The sequence below is a fragment of the Polyodon spathula genome, chromosome 10 (assembly GCF_017654505.1).
Source record: "Polyodon spathula isolate WHYD16114869_AA chromosome 10, ASM1765450v1, whole genome shotgun sequence".
Lineage (NCBI taxonomy): Eukaryota > Metazoa > Chordata > Actinopteri > Acipenseriformes > Polyodontidae > Polyodon > Polyodon spathula.
This window is the reverse complement of record NC_054543.1, coordinates 30,216,072-30,235,963: the sequence shown is the minus strand read 5'-3', so window position 1 is coordinate 30,235,963 and position 19,892 is coordinate 30,216,072. Positions and strand designations below refer to the sequence as shown.

At 39.7% G+C, this 19,892-nt stretch overlaps 1 protein-coding gene across 1 annotated transcript in view; it reads left to right on the top strand.

Moving 5' to 3' along the window:
- LOC121322076 (unconventional myosin-X-like) overlaps positions 1 to 19,892 on the top strand; it is a 117,030-nt gene that overhangs the window by 59,715 nt on the left and 37,423 nt on the right. Inside the window, exons 3-19 of the mRNA XM_041261579.1 lie at positions 599 to 757; positions 3,779 to 3,966; positions 5,062 to 5,196; positions 5,414 to 5,538; positions 7,670 to 7,683; positions 7,923 to 8,007; positions 8,884 to 8,987; positions 9,400 to 9,529; positions 10,022 to 10,140; positions 13,160 to 13,306; positions 13,672 to 13,772; positions 14,643 to 14,709; positions 15,107 to 15,199; positions 15,761 to 15,829; positions 17,228 to 17,310; positions 17,986 to 18,094; positions 18,986 to 19,066. Of these exons, the coding sequence (XP_041117513.1) occupies positions 599 to 757; positions 3,779 to 3,966; positions 5,062 to 5,196; positions 5,414 to 5,538; positions 7,670 to 7,683; positions 7,923 to 8,007; positions 8,884 to 8,987; positions 9,400 to 9,529; positions 10,022 to 10,140; positions 13,160 to 13,306; positions 13,672 to 13,772; positions 14,643 to 14,709; positions 15,107 to 15,199; positions 15,761 to 15,829; positions 17,228 to 17,310; positions 17,986 to 18,094; positions 18,986 to 19,066 (1,809 nt within the window). The remainder of the gene's footprint in view (positions 1 to 598; positions 758 to 3,778; positions 3,967 to 5,061; positions 5,197 to 5,413; positions 5,539 to 7,669; positions 7,684 to 7,922; positions 8,008 to 8,883; positions 8,988 to 9,399; positions 9,530 to 10,021; positions 10,141 to 13,159; positions 13,307 to 13,671; positions 13,773 to 14,642; positions 14,710 to 15,106; positions 15,200 to 15,760; positions 15,830 to 17,227; positions 17,311 to 17,985; positions 18,095 to 18,985; positions 19,067 to 19,892) is intronic.

The following is a 19,892-nucleotide window of genomic DNA, read 5'->3' as shown; positions in this document are numbered from 1 at the left end:
ATTCAAGAAAATAGTAAAATGCAGTATACATTTTATATGGACATGCATTGCCATGTCCTTCCCACAGTGGGTGCAGAACTTAAGCAGACCCCCCCCCCCCAACTACAGCCTGAGAAGTAAAGAATTTCTGTCTCCAGTTCTGTCGATTCCACCAGCCTTTCAAAACAATTGTCTGTTTAAGAAATCTTGATGGGGGAATCCATTATGTGCTTTTTGTTAGTTGCCGTAGAAACACCAGCTGGAGATCAAAGGCTTGCAAATGTGATTAATGAAAACAAGAGGTTATTCTTCTCCAGTTTATTGGATTGTAACTTATCCACATACGTACTGAAATATGTATGCCCCCCCACCCCCCACAAGAATGAGAATATGCAAGACACTACTTTTAAAATAAACATAAGGTATGCAGAGTGCATACAACCAAATGCAAGTGACTATCTCATTTTGTAATGTTTGTGAAAAGCCAAACTCTGCCTTGTGACTCACTATTGGCTTCAGTTGATTGTCAGATGTATTGCTGTTAATTGGTTGTTACAATAAACCCTTAATGTTGACTATTTGTTTTGTTTTATCCGGTGTGCTCTTGGTCCTCTTGCAGGTACACTCCTTGGAGCTGTCGTCTGTGTCCAGGGAGGTGGTGTTCCCCATGCACCAGACTAGCGTGGAGGGAGTGGAGGACATGTCTACCCTGACAGAGCTCCACGAAGCAGCCATCATGCACAACCTGCACCTGCGCTACCAACAGGACAAGATCTATGTGAGGAGCGACACTGAATCACAGGAAACAGCCCTGCAGTGTTACAACAAACAGATGACTTTGCCTTTGCCTTAACCCACGTTGTTGGTTTGATCTTTGTATTCGCACAGCATGGGTCATTTTTTAAATACATTTCTCAACTGCTGCTTGCTTACTGGGAGAAATAATGTCTCTTCTAAACATTGCAGTGCACCCAGATCATGCTCCGTCGTGCAACAATGCTGGTGCTCTGATTGAAATAAGTGGTGTCTTAAGAACAGAAAACAAGCGTGGTTGCTGGAGGGAGAATAATTTGGACACACTGAAATGTTTATAAGAGAAATTGTCTCTCTCCTGTCAAACTCTCCCAGAGTATGATGTGTGAATAAAAATATCAAAACATGATTGTTGAAAAATATATTGTTTTAACACAGGACACATCAAAGGCAATGTGTTTCTTGTGAACAGTGCTCAGTGCTTTTCATTCAGCAAAGCTGTATAATAGCCCTGCATACAGACACCCAGCTTAAAATGAAGCTTCATTTTGCTCATCTACAATATTAAATTTTTTATTTTGATAGTACTTTTTAGCACTTTCTCTGCTATAAATATATAAATAAATAAATAGAATGTAAAAAAAAAAAAAAAAAAAAAAAAAACGAGCTATTAAACACTCAGTAGTATTTAAAAATACTGACAAACGTTTTGTGACAAGCATGGTGTTCTGAAGAAATTAAAAAAAGATTTCTTGTCAAAACGTTTCATTAAATTTATTTAGTTTCTAAAATGGTAACAACCAAAATACAACACGAAAAAGTATCACTCATTAGCATATTAACATTCTCACAAGTACCTGCTGAATTCTTTTTTTTCTTTCTGTGAAGCCTATTTACCCTGTCCTAGCTCTATAAGCTAACTGTCTATGTTATAAGCAATTGGACCTTTCCTAACCCCACACGGTTTGCTTTTGGCAGCAGATAGGATCCTATTACCTGTAACAAGAATTAACTGCTAGCCTTGCCTTTGTCTGAGTCAAAGCCTAAATGAAGTCTGCAAAACAGAAGGATCTTCAGTCCTAATGATAGATACGTAAAAGCAGCAATGTTTCAGTTGGGCATCTTAAATTTTGATGAAAGAAATGTGATTAATAGTTTTCTTTTAAGCCTGTCAGAACTAACCTTAAACTATATGTATGCATTCATTCATATCCAGTGACAGAATAACCTGGCAAATCGCACTGCTCAACATGAAGCTGTGTGTGTGTGTATATATATGTATGTGTGTATATATATAGTATGTGTGATATATATATATATATATATATATATATATATATATATATATATATATATATATATATATATATATATATATACATACATACATACATACATACACACACACACACACACACACACACACACACACACACACACAGAGTGCTCTGGAAGCAGCATCCTAAAAGTACGAGTTAACCCAGAGTCCCATCTGCTGTGCTCATGACAATGGAGATCCTATGATCTCATGGCGCTTGTAAGCAAACAGTACTACCTGACCCTGACTAAACTGCTCATTTTAAAGGCTTTTTTTCCACGAAATGGATGCGCATAAAGCCACCTGCTCCCAGAGGCGGTCTGGTACATACTGTGTCTTTGTCGCCACATCAGTACAGTGACACAGACTCACTGTGGCCCACTGTTGTTATACTGCCACCTTCTGGTTTGAATGAAGAATGGTGCTGTTGCGCAATTGGCCGTGCACTGAATTAATTTCTGTATTAAAGTACCCTTAATACAGAAATATGCCACACTGCCTCGCTTTTGCTTCTACACTACACTAAGAACTGCAGAATCTTTCTTGGCCCTATATCTTACAGACTTATCTCGTCTAACTCATGCTGCCTGTGGTGGCCCTACCCTACTTTTCATCCAACCTATGTAGAGTTCATTGCAGTAGGAATACAGCTTAAGATAAAGCAATACATAAATAATCCGCAAAACCGTAAACCCTCCAGGTTATGTCCTATTTTAAGATGTAGAAACCAAACCGGATGCTAATCCTTAATCTTCATCAGCACTTGTAGGAACGGTAGATGATGCTGGAATCAAATACAAATTAAACTAGAGCAACTGATCGTCAGCAGTATTGCACAGTGATGGGCGTGCAAGGACTTCACACAGAGATGGTTATTGCTAGACTGCATTTTGAAATGTATTAAATTTAAATACATGAATGAAATGCACAATAAAATATAAAGATGTCTGTTGTGAGGTTATTTGGTGGGGGAAATGCACTGCTGCCCCATGGTGTTTCACAACTGTCAGAGAAGGATTGAACCAATATTACTAAAATAATGCACCTCAATACAGATTGTAATAGTTGTAATTGGGAAGACTTTCTATAAAACTGCTACTGCAGTGCTCTGTAGCTGTTGTGTGCAGTAAAGTCAGCTTGTGATGTGGTCGCTTCAAGACCCCCTAAAACATTCACTCCGAGAACCCCTAATTTAGGAACTCAAAATTTTGTAAAAAAAAAAAAAATCCTTTCCAGATAGTTTTAAACTTTAGAAAAAAAAAAAAAAAAACTTAATTGTCAAGAACAGTATACAGGTGCAGCCATTTCCAGAGGTAATAATACAAATATAATAATAAAATAACAAATTAAAGAAGTTTGTTTTATTCCTGCACACAAATCTACATAGATAAATGCCACGAGTCACAATGACCTGAAACATCTTATTTGTATACATGACCTTTTCTAAAAAAAAAAAAACAAAAAAAAAAAAAAAAACTCAAAGATTCTGTTTTCTGTGTATAAGTTCAACTCATAAAATATTACATAGAAAATGAAAAGAAAAATAGCATTTAAGCTAATTGGAAACTAGAGTCGGGACAAATAGACCCAAAACCTAATAGGAGGGTTAAAATACTAAAGAATAAATAGAAGTTTAATGTGTGTCTTTCCAGTGGTTCGTGCTTTTAAAAGGTTTGCCAGCCTGTTTCGGATGAAGGGTGATCATGTTCTTGCGCTCTCCTCTCTCAGACAAACATTGGCTCAATCCTGACTGCTGTCAACCCATACAAGCAGATCTGCAGGCTGTATGATTCCTCCGCTGTCGAACTTTACAGCCAACACCACATGGGGGAGCTCCCGCCGCACATCTTCGCAGTCGCTAACGAGTGTTACAGCTGTCTCTGGAAGAGACACGACAGCCAGTGTGTCCTCATCAGGTATTACAGTAACCCCAGGGCCTGGATTAAGTCAAAACGTATGGTGCCACCATAGCTATACTTGATAATGGTTAATGCACTGCCGTAACTTTGATTTAATTTAGGCCTAGTACACTCTAAACATGTTTTCCAGTGATTGTTTTCTGTGTTTGCTTTGCTGTAATACTAAGAAATGTTAGTAAATTATTCTGAAATGCAAAATATAGAAAATAGCCATTTTATTTTGTAACACAGAGATGAGAAAGTGAATCGTTCTGTTATGCAGTACTCCCATGAAGACAGACTAATACAGTAATAGATGGTATTTAGGTTTTAGGAACGTGCTGTGTTTAGCACTAGCATTTAGCAAAGGGTTAATTCATCCCTATTCTACAGTACATGACCCTGGAGAGATAAATGACAGGGATTAATGGATGTGTGTAAGGAGTTGTGAATATAGGCAGGCTGGAGCCCTGAGCCTGTGGCGTGTCTGCCTGCCTGCCTGCCTGTCCGGCTGCCTCATGTTTATTGACTCAAAGGATCCTGGGCATCTCTCATTAATGCTGCTACAGCTTGTTCTTCCCTGAACGAACATGCTCCCATTGATTATTGACTAGAGATCATGTCAGCCCTGTCATTAAGAGAAGTGAGCCTGCCAGTGCAGCGTCCTGTTTGAAGGCATTTGAATGGCCTTCCCACAGCAGACACCAGTGGTTTCTCAATGCTTTTGGGATCTATATCTGTAATGCCAGCAGCCTTGGAAACATTGGGTTCAGTGTCTGAGTGTGATACAGTACTGCCTGTGTCTTTTGTGTATTCAGTGCTTATGAAAAGGTGAGAGACAATGCCACCCAGGACCGGGCCAACAGGCAGCATAAGAGCTTCACCTGAAAGCTCTGCATGCTAGTGTAATTCAATCCTTATCACAGTTTGGTGGAAAATTGGGCCTATTGTCTCCAACGTTTCACAACTGCTTAAATCACAAACCTTTTCAAAGTACACCTTTTTGTACGATAACATATTGGATTCAGTCGGTTTTAACCGGCTGTCCAACTGCCTAAACCTGCTCCTTTCTTGGTATTGTGATTCATTTCGTTGCTCTTTGTTTTCGATCAGTGGAGAGAGTGGTGCTGGGAAGACTGAAAGCACGAAGCTGCTGCTGAAGTTTCTGTCGGTAATGAGCCAGAACTCTACAGGAATACCTGCATCGGAGAAGAGCACCCATGTGGAACAGGCCATTGTAGAGAGCAGGTATGAGTTGTGAGGAGCTGGGCAGGCATGCTTTCCCTACTATTGCAGTCCACTGTAAACCTCACAACGATGGGAGATTTAACACAAATCCTGTGTAATAAAGTATTTCCAATTTATTAAGTATGCAGGTAGGAGCTGTTGCATAAATCTAGATACCAAAGAAATGGGAGCACCATTCTAATAAACCAAACTACAAAGTCACTTATTTCCTCTCTAGTCCCATAATGGAGGCTTTCGGGAACGCCAAAACTGTGTACAACAACAACTCGAGCCGCTTCGGAAAGTTCATCCAGCTGCACTTCTCTCAGAACGGAAACATCCAAGGAGGCTGCATCTTCGACTGTATCCTTTCCATCGTTACCAGCTCCGAGTGTTTGTATTGATTATCAGGGCTCCTGAAAGGTGATGGACAATGGCACTGGTTGCAGTTTGTTTTGCCAGTTTCAACATGAGTATACCTCAAACCCAGCCACTCAGGCCTGTCCCAAGCCAGTAATGCTGAATTATGTGTGCTGGTTTAATAATGTGTGCTAATGTTAAGTAGGAGTCTTTTTCTGGGTTTCATAGACCCAAGCCACACTAGACCCATTGTTCACTCACTGTGACTCATAGAAAAGCTGGATAAAGTCTGATTTACAGTGCTGTGAAAAAGTATTTGCCCCCTGTCTGATTTTCTGCATTTTTGCACATTCTTCTCATTGAATTTGGTCAGATCTTTTTGTAGGCTGTAGTAGTATATAGAGGGAATCTGAGAAGAAATGACACTAAAGTTTGGTGCTTCTTTCATTTGTTTGGTGTGCAAGGTAATCAAACATGCAATCTTCAGGTGTGAAAAAGTTATTGCCCCCCTACTTAACTCAACCCAATTAAAGGGATAATTAGGGTCAGCTGTTTGGATATGTTGGCTAACAGTCAGGCCTGATTTGGGCCAGTCCTGCCTAATATAAATGTGACCCTAACTTTGGCCCTTACCATCAGAGTGAAGTTGTCAGCACACAGGTTCTAGAGGCACATCATGCCACAATCAAAAGGAATTCCTGAAGACCTCAGGAAAAAAGTTATTGATGCCTGTCAGTCTGCAAAGAGTTACAAAGCCATTTCTAAGGCTCTGGGGCTCTACCAAACCACAGTCAGAGCCATATTGTCCAAATGGAGAAAGTTTGGTACAGTAGTGAATCTTCCCAGGAGTGGCCATCCTGCCAAAATCTCTCCAAGCGCAAGGTGTAAAATCATCCAAGAAGTCACAAAGAACCCTAGAACAACATCCAGGAATCTGCAGGCCTGTCTCGTCTAGGCTAAGTCAGTGTTCATTACTCCACCATCAGAAAGACACTGGGCCAAAATTGGATTCATGGCAGAGTAGCAAGGCAGAAACCACAGCTCACTAAGAAGAACATGAATGCTCCTCTCAAGTTTGCCAAAAAGCACCTGGATGATCCTCAAGTATTCTGGAACAATGTTCTATGGACAGAAGTCAAAAGTGGAACTTTTTGGCCAACATGGGCCCTGTTATGTCTGGCGAAAACCAAACATTGCATTCCACAGTAAGAACCTCATACCAACGGTCAAGCATGGTGGTGGTAGTGTCATGATTTGGGGATGCTTTGCTTCATCAGAACCTGGATGACTTGCCATCATTGAAGAAACCATGAATTCTGCTCTGTATCAGAGAATTCTACAGGAGAATGTCAGGCCATCTGTCCGTGAGCTGAAGCTGAAGCGTATCTGGGTCATGCAGCTGGACATCCAACATGCATGCAAGTCTACATCAGAATGGTTGTAGAACAAGAAATTTAAAGTTTTGGAATGATCTAGTCAAAGTCCAGACCTAACCCCATTGATGTTGTGGCAGGACCTGAAACAAGCTGTTTATGCTCGAAAACCCACAAACGTCACTGAGCTGAAGCAGTTCTGCATGAAGGAGTGGGCCAAAATTCCTCCATGGTGCTGTGAGAGACTGATCAATAACTACAGGAAGCGTTTGGTTGCAGTTATTGCTGCTAAAGGTGGAGTAACCAGTTATTGAATCTAAGGGGGTGATTACTTTTTCACACGGGGGCATTGGGTGTTGCATAACTTTCTTTAATAAATAAATGAAATAAGTATCCCTGTTATCTAATATTAGATTTTGGTTGAACATCTAATAACATTGTGTCAAAAATATGCAATAAATGCAGAAAATCAGACAGGGGGCAAATACTTTTTCATGGTACTGTATCTATGTTCTAGGCAACATTTTATATGTTACTACTATATCCATGCAAGATCTTGCTTATTCTTCCTACAAGCCCCTCTATTAGTTTGCAGAATGTGGTCCATTAATGTTCTGCTGTTCTTTGTGTAAGAAAACATTTATTCAATACTTATAGGGATTTTGCTAATGTGTGTTTTCTGTATCATTCTGCATTGTTTCTGCATAGATCTTTATTTACCAGGATTACTATTTTAATTGCTCCTTAACCTTTTATTACAGATTTACTTGAAAAGGTAAACTTGCTTCTCCTTATCCATACTCCATTTGGCTGAACAGCAGATATTCCCTTGCATATTCAGTAAACAAATGTTTCAGTTTTCGCACGGTGGGTATGTTCTATGCATGCAAAATTGACAATGGACACTGTCCTGTAAAAAAAACAAACAAAAAAAAAACAAACCGAATTGAAAGAAGTCCTAACACTGAATATATGCAATGCAAAGTGCTGCTAACCACTTGGTTTGAATTTCAGAACCGGGTGGTGCGACAGAATCCTGGTGAACGGAACTATCACATCTTCTATGCAGTGCTGGCCGGGTCCAGCCAGGAACAGAAAGGTGAGCGACACAGCTGCATGCTACAGAGCTGGGATACTGCTAGGAACTGGGGAGGAGACTAGCCAAGGTTTTCTTACCTTATATTAGCACCTGCAGTGTGATCACTGGCTCATCTTTTCTTCTTTTGAATATTGTTTGATTCTTTGCTTGTATTTTATACTTCAATTTGGAACATATTATACATTTTAAACACAGCATTACAGATGAAGTGTTACCTGGTACCTAATGGCTTCATGTGTTGTAGTTCAAACTCACTCCAGTGGTCTAGCTGTAAACAGACCATGCGACCTACAGCAAAAGTACCAGGATGCAGCAGTTGCTCTGTAGTGTTGTATTTGAAATACATGAATGTAAAAAAAAAAAACAAGTGAATATTCGCAGCGTAATGAAAGGGAGGGGTCAGTGATAATTCTAACTAAGCCTTTAAGAAGTAAGAAAATGTCATGGATTGTAAATGCATTAGTTAGCACTCCTTTTAAAATGATGCCTAGGTGATTTGACCCTATTGAATTGTCAGTGGTATAGGATAAAATGCACAGAACAGCTGATGTTTTCTTTATTATATTTTACAACACTTTGGGTACTGTGTAAGGTGTATGTTTTAGGGTGTTTTTTTATTTTATTTTACACATATGTGATACACAATCCCAGTAACCTTTTACCAGCCCAAATCACAGTAACTTTTTACTAACCCAAATCACAGTGTGCTCTGTAATGCTCTAACCGGGTACAAAATTACAGGAAAGGTGAAAAAAATAGAGTCCTTGGTAAGTTATTTCTTAGTATTGAAAAGACATTACAGTAGTTCTCATAGCTATCATGATTTGAAGTCGCCGATGCAATCCCCTTTTCATTTGACCCCTCTTCCCTTTCCAGAGTCGTATTTCCTGTCTGATCCAGAATCTTACTACTACTTGAGGCAGTCGGGGTGTGTGAAGGACAAGAGCTTGGATGACACACAGCTATTCAATAATGTAATGGTGAGCCTGCCCTTCACCTTCCTTTGTACAGCAGCAAGAAGCGTTTCCCCAGCCAGGACCCCACTTCTCTACATTCTCCAAGTGCATGCTGTTCTGTTGTAGCCTTCGTTATCTTCATGCAGTGATCATGACCAAGACTCGCAAGAAGCAATCAGCAGCATATTTAAAATTGCTGTCTGTTGCAAAGGCAATCTATTTGGAACAGTTCATTGTGTTAACACATTTATTGTATATGTGCATGCACAATGCTAGTTTACTGGTCTGCTGTTATATAGTGTATAGTTTTATAAGTTGAATACATCATTTTTAGGAAGTGGCAATCATTCATTTTAATGCACAGAGGAATCTGTCGGGTGTGTGGTGTTGTTGTCTAATAGCTGTCTTTCACTCTGCTCTGTGGTTTCTCTGGCAGGCTGCACTGAAGGTGATGGAGTTCAGCGAGGAGGAGATTCGAGATGTCTTCAAGCTACTCTCGGGTGTCCTACAGATGGGCAACATCGAGTTCATGATGGCCGGAGGGGCGCAGATCACCACCAAAGCAGGCAAGGAGGCTTGGTCTGATCTTACTGTCTGCAAATACGAGCACCTGTATTTTACCAGGTTCACACTTTTTAGTTATTTCAAAGAGCGCTCAACAGTGTAAATGTGTTTAATTCTCACACATCATAAAATAATAAAGCAGTAACTATAAAAATGTATACAGTTGGAGTCATACCATTTCTATGAAGTAATGAAGTAAGCTATTCTCTATTTGTGTCTTTGACTTGAACACATATACTGACAAAGTTTATGAACAGAACTTCAAAGGTGTATGTTAGAGGTCGTCTGACCCTTTATTGGCTCTCAGGAAGGCGTTGTAAGCAAGATGGCATCCTCTCAAAGGGGTAATCCTGGCAAAACTATTTAAACAAATGGCTTTCTAAAAAAATGGCACATCACATTGTCAGCATTCCGGCTGCACCAACTCACCCATTGTCCTACCAGTTGGAGGTTATCATCTCTCTCTCTCTCTCTCTCTCTCTCTCTATATGCAGTGCTGAGCAATGTGAGTGAGCTGCTGGGGCTGGACTCTTTCCAGTTGTCGGAGGTGCTGACTCAGAGATCCATGATTCTGCGTGGGGAGGTGATCTGCTCCCCCCTCACCATTGAGCAGGTAATGGGAGATTACCCACTGAAATAAACCTGGGGGTCTCAACCTAGCATCCACTTGACATTATTCCACATCGTTTGCCACAGTGGCCCCTTTCTGTTTGAGAGAACCCCGGGACTGAATGGCAGAGGGAGTTGAGGTCAGGACTGGGATGCAATCACAGAGCTGTGAAGGGCACTGTGCCTGACTACATTGTAGCGCCAGGGTACTATATATGTGAATAATTAAACAATTTTAAAATACCTTTTTGTGTTATAGCATTTTTACTGCTGCCCCCTTTATCATTATTTAGTTTTTTAATAAGTGTTATTACTCTTTTGAGATCTCAGCTGAGGTACAACACTGCAGAGTTACCTTCGATCTGTTATAAATGTTCCTGTTTTCACACCATCTTGGTAGAGCTTTTTGGCAAAGTTTTAAACAATGTATATTAATTCAGCATTCTACTTACAGTTTGTGCTACATAGACATTTAAGAATTGATTTTTTCGTAGGTCAGATATTCCAGTTGTCACCACTAGAGGGTGTAGTGTGCTACCCTTATCCATGAAGGAACCATCAGGTTTTGACTTTGTTTGCTTCATTCATCAGATTTTTAAATGTTGAACATTTCTTGTAAGAAGAAATTTTATTACCCAGAAGGTTCTACACCAGTGAAGTAGCTACATCTGTGGTCCAGTGGTTAAAGAAACAGGCTTGTAACCAGTAGGTCCCGATTCAAATCCCAGCTCAGCCACTGATGCATTGTGTGACCCTGAGCCGGTCACTTAACCTCCTTGTGATCCATCTTTTGGGTGAGATGTTGTTATAAGTAACTCCACAACTGATGAGTGGCATCTTGTAATGCACTTTGTGATGGCGGCCCTCTATGAAAGGTGCTATATAAAAATAAAGTTTAAAAAAAAAGAAGTTAATTTGCCATAAATGCTAACATTTGGTCTTTTTGGTTCAAAATCAGAACAGAAGGGCTTTTTTAAACTAAAGAGCAAGAAACAGTATACTGTTGGTGTAGTCATTTTTGTTTTATTGGTTAAATGAATACATTGGCCCAACTGTCTTAATTTTTTGTACCAATTGCAGCAATTTAGAGCTAAATGGGAGTTAGACATCATAAGCTTTCAAACAAAGTACAATGTGTATATATGAGACCAGCATGTTAGGTCAATACATTTGCGGTCCTGAAATGCTTTCACCCCAGTCTATGTTCCTGTGTAAGAGAAAGACTAAACTCAAAGTATCGTGACCACCCACTCTTTCTGTAATTAATAGTAGACTACAGTGTGTCATTAACACAGGCCTTGCATCATGTATTCTTGACTGAGTCAGAATGACTTCATAATTTGCTTGCTGCTCTGCAGTGTTGAGGCTGTGACTAACGGGCATTCTTTCAGTTCTTGGTGGACACGCCACCACCAGCAGCCATTACGCAAAACGAGAAAAGTTGACAAGTTACTATATTTTAAAAAGAAACACATTTAATAGTCGTCAGTTGTATTTATCATTTTCTCTGCAATTTGGAGTAGCCAATAATTTTTAGGCTCAGCTCAACGCTACCGCCCCCGCTCTGACTCAGGAGCAGCGAAGACAAACACACATTGTCCTCTGAAGCGTGTGAAGTCAGCCGACTGTTTGTTTACACACTGCAAATTCACCATGTAGCCATCTCAGAGCTACAGCTTCAGAGGACAATGCAGCTCTGGGCAGCCTAAAGGCAAGCCCGCAGGCACCCGGCCAGACTACAGGGGTCTCTGGTGCACGGTGAGCCAAGCGCACCCTGGCCGACCTAGCACCCCCCCGGCGCTCGGCCATTTGTGCCTCGACCCTTGGGAACTCCCCGTCCGCGGTCGGCAGTGGAATATCCTGGACTCGAACCTACAACATTCAGGCTATAGGGCGCGTCCCGCACATCACGCAGAACGCCTTTACCGCATGCGCCACTCGGGAGCCCAAAAAATTGACAAATTACTGAGGGCCTTTTTCAGGATTTGAGACGCAAATGATTTCTTCACAACAATAAAAGGCTATTTGAAATGCAAACCTGCCAGCATTCATTCATTCTTTCTTGCTTTTATTCTTGAGAAAGCTGCTTTTGTTTGCCCAGGGATTGTTTAAATTCACAAGCGCTGAAGGCTTTTTCTTTTCATTTTCTTTTATTGTTGCTGGGCTGCAGTGTCTGGGGTGTACAGTAACGATACACAATGTAGAGACTGGGAGGCTGTCCCAGACCATGTGAATAGCTCTGCCGAGTACACTGTGTAAACAGGTGATTGGATTGGGAGGGGCTGGCTATCCAGGCTCATCTGTGGTTTGCAGGGTCCCCTGCGGCAGTAGACAGCGTAGTGAGAAGTCACTCCCACGGTGGAACATTACAGTATTGCTGTGCCCTGATGCAACTATTGTCATATTTTATTTATTTTTTTATTGATAATTTTAAACCTAATGGAACGTTGCCTATTGCCTCATGAGTCAGTGTGTCATGTCAACTGTGAAAATATTAGAATTAAACCTTATGCAACAGCTTCCAAAATCTGTTCCATAAGGCTGGTGTTTAATTTTTAAACTGTTTTAGTAAGGTGTTGTCAATATAGCCAGTTGAATTGCTTTTCTTATGCTGGTTCCAGAGACCCCGATTTGCACTAGTCATAATCGGGGGCAGTGAAATCAGCCATATATGTTTAAGTGAAAGAAAAATAAGCCTATTGTGTTGTTTTAACCTTTTATATAGAAAGTGAAAATTACTCAATTCCCCTCTTTTTACTGTTCTTTGTAAGCTGATGTGTCATGTGCATTTGTTTTAAAAGTGACAATTCCCCAATGTGTGACCTCTTTTCAAAACAAACAAGTAAAATAAATAAATCTCTCTCTCTCTCAAAGTAGTACTCCAGTCTTTTAAAATTGCTACTTTTAAAGAGGACATGTGAAATTGCTAGAGTATTCAATAATGAACATTATAAAGTGTTTTATAGAAGAGCATGTAGTTTGAAAGGTTTCGGGGCTTAGCAGAGTTGGACTCTCTCTTGTAGGCGGTTGACTCGCGGGACTCTATGGCTATGGCGCTGTACTCCCAGTGTTTCTCCTGGATCATCATGAAGATCAACACCAAGATCAAAGGCAAGGACAACTTCAAATCAGTGGGGATCCTCGACATCTTCGGCTTTGAGAACTTCCAGGTAACTGACATGTCTGTTCCTCCTAGCTTGTTCTCTTCTAAGCAAAGTCATGCTACAGTCTATTAAAGACGTGAGGTACAACCTAGTGCTCAAAGCAAGCTCAGGTGGTTTAATTGCAAGGGAAGGGAAGGGAAGTTAAAAAAAAAAAAAAAAAAAAAAAAAAAAATGACATCTGAAGCTACATCCTCTCTGTTTCCAAAGAGATTTAAAGTTTATGCTCGCTCTATAAAACTTCCACAGACAATTCTGGCTCAGAACTAACTATCTTTGCATTTTGTGGGCAACTGAGATTGTGCACCATCATAATACCGTCAGTGAATTTGAAGTGTCTGTTTCTCATACATAGAATATGTTTGTCTTCCCAGGTGAATCGCTTTGAGCAATTCAACATCAACTATGCCAATGAGAAGCTGCAGGAGTATTTCAACAAACACATATTTTCTCTGGAGCAGCTAGAGTATAACAGGTAATTGCTAGTATAAGTAGGTATACTAAATACTGGCTTGTGTATGTAGTGATGTATGTACATTTTCATACAGGTTGATATAATAATATAATATTTTCATTGGTTCAGTACCCATTGTCGGATTACACCAAAAAGCAAATTTTACAGAGTTGGGTCAATTTGTGAGTCTAAATTCAGATACAAACAAACTTGCAAGTGTACTGTAATTTGTGGTTCAATTAAAATCAAGTCAAGAAGTTAACTAATGCCTCAGTCAACTTAATATTTTTACTTCAGTTATTAAGTAATTTTTTTATCTGCCCAAAGTATATTTTCAGTTTACTAGAGAGAGATGTTTTGACATTTTATTTGAAGACAGCGTTTTTTTTTGTTTTTATTGTGTGATCGCTCAAGGGTTTTTTGTTTGGACACAGCCCATTTAATCACATGAACAGTTAAACAATACCAGCATTGTGGCTTTCCCCCTGTGCGTTTACCCACTGTATCAGAGCCGTGGTGAGAAAAGAGAGTCAGTCAGGGAGTGTGAGGAAGCTGGTCCCCATGCCCACAAAAAGGGGTTCCCAGTTGTATTAAACACTAGAGCTGAGGAGACACCTTGTACTTGTGGCACCCAGGCACAGTTTTGTCAGCTTACTGAAGGTAGCAAGAATTTGCTTAACCTAAACACATCAACCCACCATCTGTCTGTGTAATTCTCCATTTTGTTCAGATACCGATTTTACCATCTATGATTTTATATTTAAATGTAGCGAAGTCTCAATTTATATTTCTGCATCTGTTTTTAAATGTGGTCTATATGGACTCCTGTGTGCCGCTGGTATCTTGTCTATTAATTGTCTTTGTGAATACCTTGATCTCAATCCATTGCAGGGAAGGAATCCATTGGGAAGCCATTGACTGGATGGATAATGCAGAATGCCTGGATCTCATTGAAAAGGTACGACGAAGCATCTACTTTACACTACAATAAACTCTTTACACTGCACTATAGGAAAAAAGGACTTTGATATCATGTTGTTCCCAGGCTTTTAGAAAGGTCTCAGCCCTGACATTCTGTCCAATGTCTGAGCTTACTGGAATCAATGAATTACCAGACTGTGCCAGACCACTGACAGAGCTCAGCTCAAACAATAGTCCTGTATAATTAAGTGTCTCTTTCCTTTTATTTCTGTTGGCTTAAAATACTTACACCTGAATTTGGATGTCTCAATGTGGCTAGTGATTTATTTCTAATGGGAATTCACCTCAGGGGTGAAGAAAAGGAAAGAGTCTTTCTTTGTGATCACTCTGCTGCAGACAGTTTAGCTGACCTCTCCATCTCTCTCTCTCTATAGAAATTAGGCTTGCTGGCCCTGATAAATGAAGAAAGCAGATTCCCAAAGGGGACAGACCACACCTTGCTAGAGAAACTCCACAACCAGCATGCCGTGAGTATCCCTGTCCCCCAGCACAGCTCTTGGGTAGTAAGGGGGAAGGGACTTGGTCAATCCCAGCCCTTCCAACTCACCAAAGCAGACACTTTGAACTGGGACATCTATGATTTACTGTCTAATGGGGTAGTGTAACAGGATTTTCTTTGAAGTGGACCCAAAAGTCACAGCTTCACAGGTTACTGGGCATGTGGCCACCTTACTACATTGCCCCCTCATTAACACAAGCATACTAAAGCAGATCACAAAGAGCCGCATAACTACCGCTACAGTGTTTTAAAGGGGTAAATAACTTTTTTTATAGGGTTACTTAAATTAAGTTACTAGGCTGATTAGGGGTGTGAATTAGTCATGTTTACCAGTGTTATAAAACATCAGTCTGAATTAGTCTATGGTACTTGGCTTTTAAAGCACATGCAAGTCCAGTCTTTTAATGTATTTAGATAAGTTGAACAGACCTCATAATCGTGAAATCTAGGCTGATATAGAGTATAGCCTTACATTAAAAGAATCCTTATTGCATATCTTGGGAATCTAACTGCCTTTTTGATTCTGCAGACCAACCATTATTATGTGAAGCCCAGAGTGGTGGATCACCAGTTTGGGATCAAGCACTATGCTGGAGAGGTAACTTTTTACCATTTAGTTACTAAGTTTATTAAAACCCCTTCCTTGTATTACCTTCAGTAGCATATTTACTGCTTTCATACATTTCCTTAAAGGCAGTGAAGATCAGTCACACTACAGAGCAGTCGTTCATGTTGGACGCCACCTGTTCTGTCATACCCTTTTTTTCTGATTAACTGTTAATTAATTTGCCTATTAAAAAGAAGATCAAGAAAGGTGGTGTCAAGTGTATTTTTTTTGGCAACCCAGTATTTCTTGCAACAGATACTGCACAAATAAAACAGGGTGAGTTGAGTTCAAGATAGTTTTACAGGAAATAATGTTGCTGTGGTTTATTTCTCTTTTGGCTCACACAGCCAAAAGAAATACATTAATTAAAACCACACCTTTTTAATGCAAGCAGGCATAGACTTCTGAGGCCAGCTTTCACAATTACTGATATCAAGCAGCGCAGCCGGCTTCAGTGTGTAGTTGGGGTCCTGACAGCACAGCGTAAACGGTAAGCTTACATAGCTGGGATCCAAGCCAACTTCCAGACTGTGCACAATTTTGTCGCATTGCTGGCCAGTGATACTGGCGTCTGTTGCACAATGAGAGGCAGGAAAGAATCTCTCAGAAAGGTCACAGTGTTGGGCAGTGTTGAAGTAAGAACTGAACCTGCACATTTCATTGTGCAAAATATCCACTTTGTGAGGGTGCCCTTCATGTGCTGCTAGCATAGTGTCCCATTAGTCGATTGAGGGTTGATTCAGCTTACTTACAATGATTTTCTTGCAAAAAGATTCTGAATATCCACAATTTTAACCATCATATTCTTAATACAGTGCGAGTATGTAATATAAAACTAATCTGAGTAATTCCAGCTCAAATGGAGAAACGCTGGTTACTCGACCTTGAGTCCATTCATTATTTGTCTTTTGGAAAGCCCTTGGAACAAGTTTCAAAATTATCAGAATGTTTTTGTCTTGGTCATCCGGCACTTAGAAAAAAATAGGTCACAGGCCATTCTCACCATGTGGAGCATGATGGAGTTACAAAGCTCTTCTTTTGCATGCACGTGACACCTGGTTTCATCAGCCACAAACAAAGACGTTTGGGCCACTTGAGCAGGAATGGCTCATGTGACCAGTTCCAGTAACGTTTTGCCGCAGTAGGCTGATAAAGGATGTGAAAAAAAAAGACTTTTGGCCGGTCATTTGCTTGAAAAATACACATTTTGAAAAACTTGATCAATTGGTAATTGACAATACACCCTTGATCAAAAATAATTCACCCAGTATCATCACATTATAATTGTTGCAATATTTTTTAAATGGGTAAAACTCTGGGAGTGAAAGAGTGCAGTCTGTAACCTGATAACTGTTGTTAATTAGTGTGCATTCATTATCTTCTTGCCAGGTTCTCTATGATGTCAGAGGCATTTTGGAAAAGAACAGGGACACGTTTAGAGATGATATCTTAAACATGGTGAAAGACAGCAGGTGAGGATTATTAGGACAACATTGTTTTTATGTTGTGATATCTGATGCAGCATGCATTAACAGCTAGATAGCAGAGGTAGTCAAGTGTTCCAGTCTCCAGAGAGGGCATTAACAAAATACAAGGCTATTAGCAACCAAAAAAAAAAGTTTTTTAGAGTACATAAAACTACTGCAGCTTCTTGTCAGTAGCCATCTTGTTTTGTTATTTCCAGTGCCTCATCAAGAGGTCACATGCTTTAAAGTGGGGTTATGATTGGCTGATGCTTGTTAGTTGCCAGTAATGATGAACCAGCATTGTAGTGACAATTATTAGTTCTGTTCTCTCATCATGCTATGCCATAGGAGAAACTGTTTGGCTAATGCACTTAGTGTGGTTGATAATAAATACTAAAGAATGTTATTGTTCTAAAAACAATTATACATGTCGGGTTATAAGATGTTTTGATCCAGCCCAAATGCATTTTAGTTGCAGTTTTACAGACTCTACAAATACAGAAAGACTTGCTTGAATAGGGGTGTTTTGGGGGCCAAAATAACTTTTGAAAAAGATGCAGTGTGGTGTCTTAAACATGTGATGAACATCAGAGAGGTGGACTTGTGTATATTTGCAGAGGACTAAGGCTATGTAAAAGGGTACTTATTAAAATATCATCAACCTTTTCTTTTGTTTTCTAGGTTGGACTTTATCTATGACCTGTTTGAGCGAGTGGCCAGCAGGAACAATGAGGAGACCCTGAAGATGGGCACAGCCAGACGCAAACCCACTGTCAGCTCTCAATTCAGGGTGAGGCGTGAAGATCCACAGTGACCTGATATTATTATTATTATTATTATTATTATTATTATTATTATTATTATTATTATTATTTATTATTATCTTTATATAACGCCTTTCATAGTGGACCACCATCACAAAGCGCTTTACAAGATATGAGACTAGGGTGTGTGAACTATGCATCAGCTGCAGAGTCACTTAATATAGCCTGGCTTTCCTTAAGGAGAGCTTTGCTTTTGGTACAGCTCCAGTTCACCAGACCCCACACGGAGAATTTCTTTCAGATGTCAGCACAGAGTGAGAATAAGGGCTATGTGGCTGAAATCCATTACTAGTTTTTTTTTTTTTTTTTTTTTTTAATCAGAATCCCACATTTCTGTTTACAACTCTGGTTGCAGTTAAGAAGGAATCCTCCTTTCCAAATTCCTCCAGTAGTTATGACCTGGACTGTGGCATAGCACTCCTGTACAAATAAGTTTTTATTGTGAAAATGAAATAAAACTATGAATGTTTCAAAACTGCTATTGTGAAAGCACCTAAAAACCCACAAGATCCCCTTAGCCTGACTTCTTCAGAGGATGTAGTTGAGCCTCTGTACATTGTAAAAGACAAAACATGCTTACATATACCAGGTCCTGGATAGTTAGTGTGTGACATGGGAGCCCTATTCACAAAGCTGATTAATTATTGAAAGATGTTTTTCTCTGGCTTGATTAATTTAATACAGTTCAGTAACCATGGCGCTGGCGTGTTTAGGAGTAGACTTGAAAAGTTTCATGTATTCCAAATGAATGCTTTGTGAACAGGGCCGTGTGTCCTGAAAGAACACTGTGTATGATTGTTGATGTCAGAGAGTCTGCACTGATGCACTTTGTTTTTTGTTTGTTGTTTTTTATTCAGGATTCGCTGCATTCTCTCATGGCCACCCTGAGCACCTCCAACCCTTTCTTTGTACGCTGCATCAAACCCAACATGCAGAAGGTAGGGAACTAAAAGTGCAAGGTAGTGTCTGAAGTGTTTATAAGGTTAGACTCCATGGGTGTGATGTGTCAGACCAACCTCTCATATATATATATATATATATATATATATATATATATATATATATATATATATATATATATATATATATATATAGAAAAAAAAAACTAAAAAAAACTACAATGATGTGAGTGCAACAATGTATTGTGTGAAGCGTTCCATTTCATATTAAACGTATTTTAGACTGTATTGGAAACATATGTTTGCAATTCATTTATTGTTATTTTATAAATACAATAAGCTCCTATCATATAAATGTATTAGGCAGACATTTACCACCAGAACTCTTCTCCTGGTGTACAGTTTAAACAGTGTCTATGGAAGAACTCCCTGTTTGGATAACATAGTGCATTTACATTAAAGGAATCCAAGTACCTTTTGGGAATAATGTTCGGGGACCAGTATTTTAACTTGTTCCCGTCCATTGCTGATTGCAATTGGCTGGAGGAACAGGCTGCCTGCCGGCAGCCTCAAGCACTTGAGTGTTTTTATATCAACACTGACTCACTTATGCAGTTTTGATAAGCAGGAGCCTAGTCAAATCAGTTTAGGACAGATTTTTTAACCAGTAAAAAAAACAAAAAAATTGAAGGCATACATCATTGAATCAGCAACATGGACACTTTACAAAACTTCTGATCACAAATGCATTAGACTACCAAATTCAATGTCCATTTAAACTGGATGCAAAGCAATATACAATACAAATACTTTTGCTTCTCAAAAGAGATGAAATGATGGTGGAATTCATGTATGGATTGGTCAC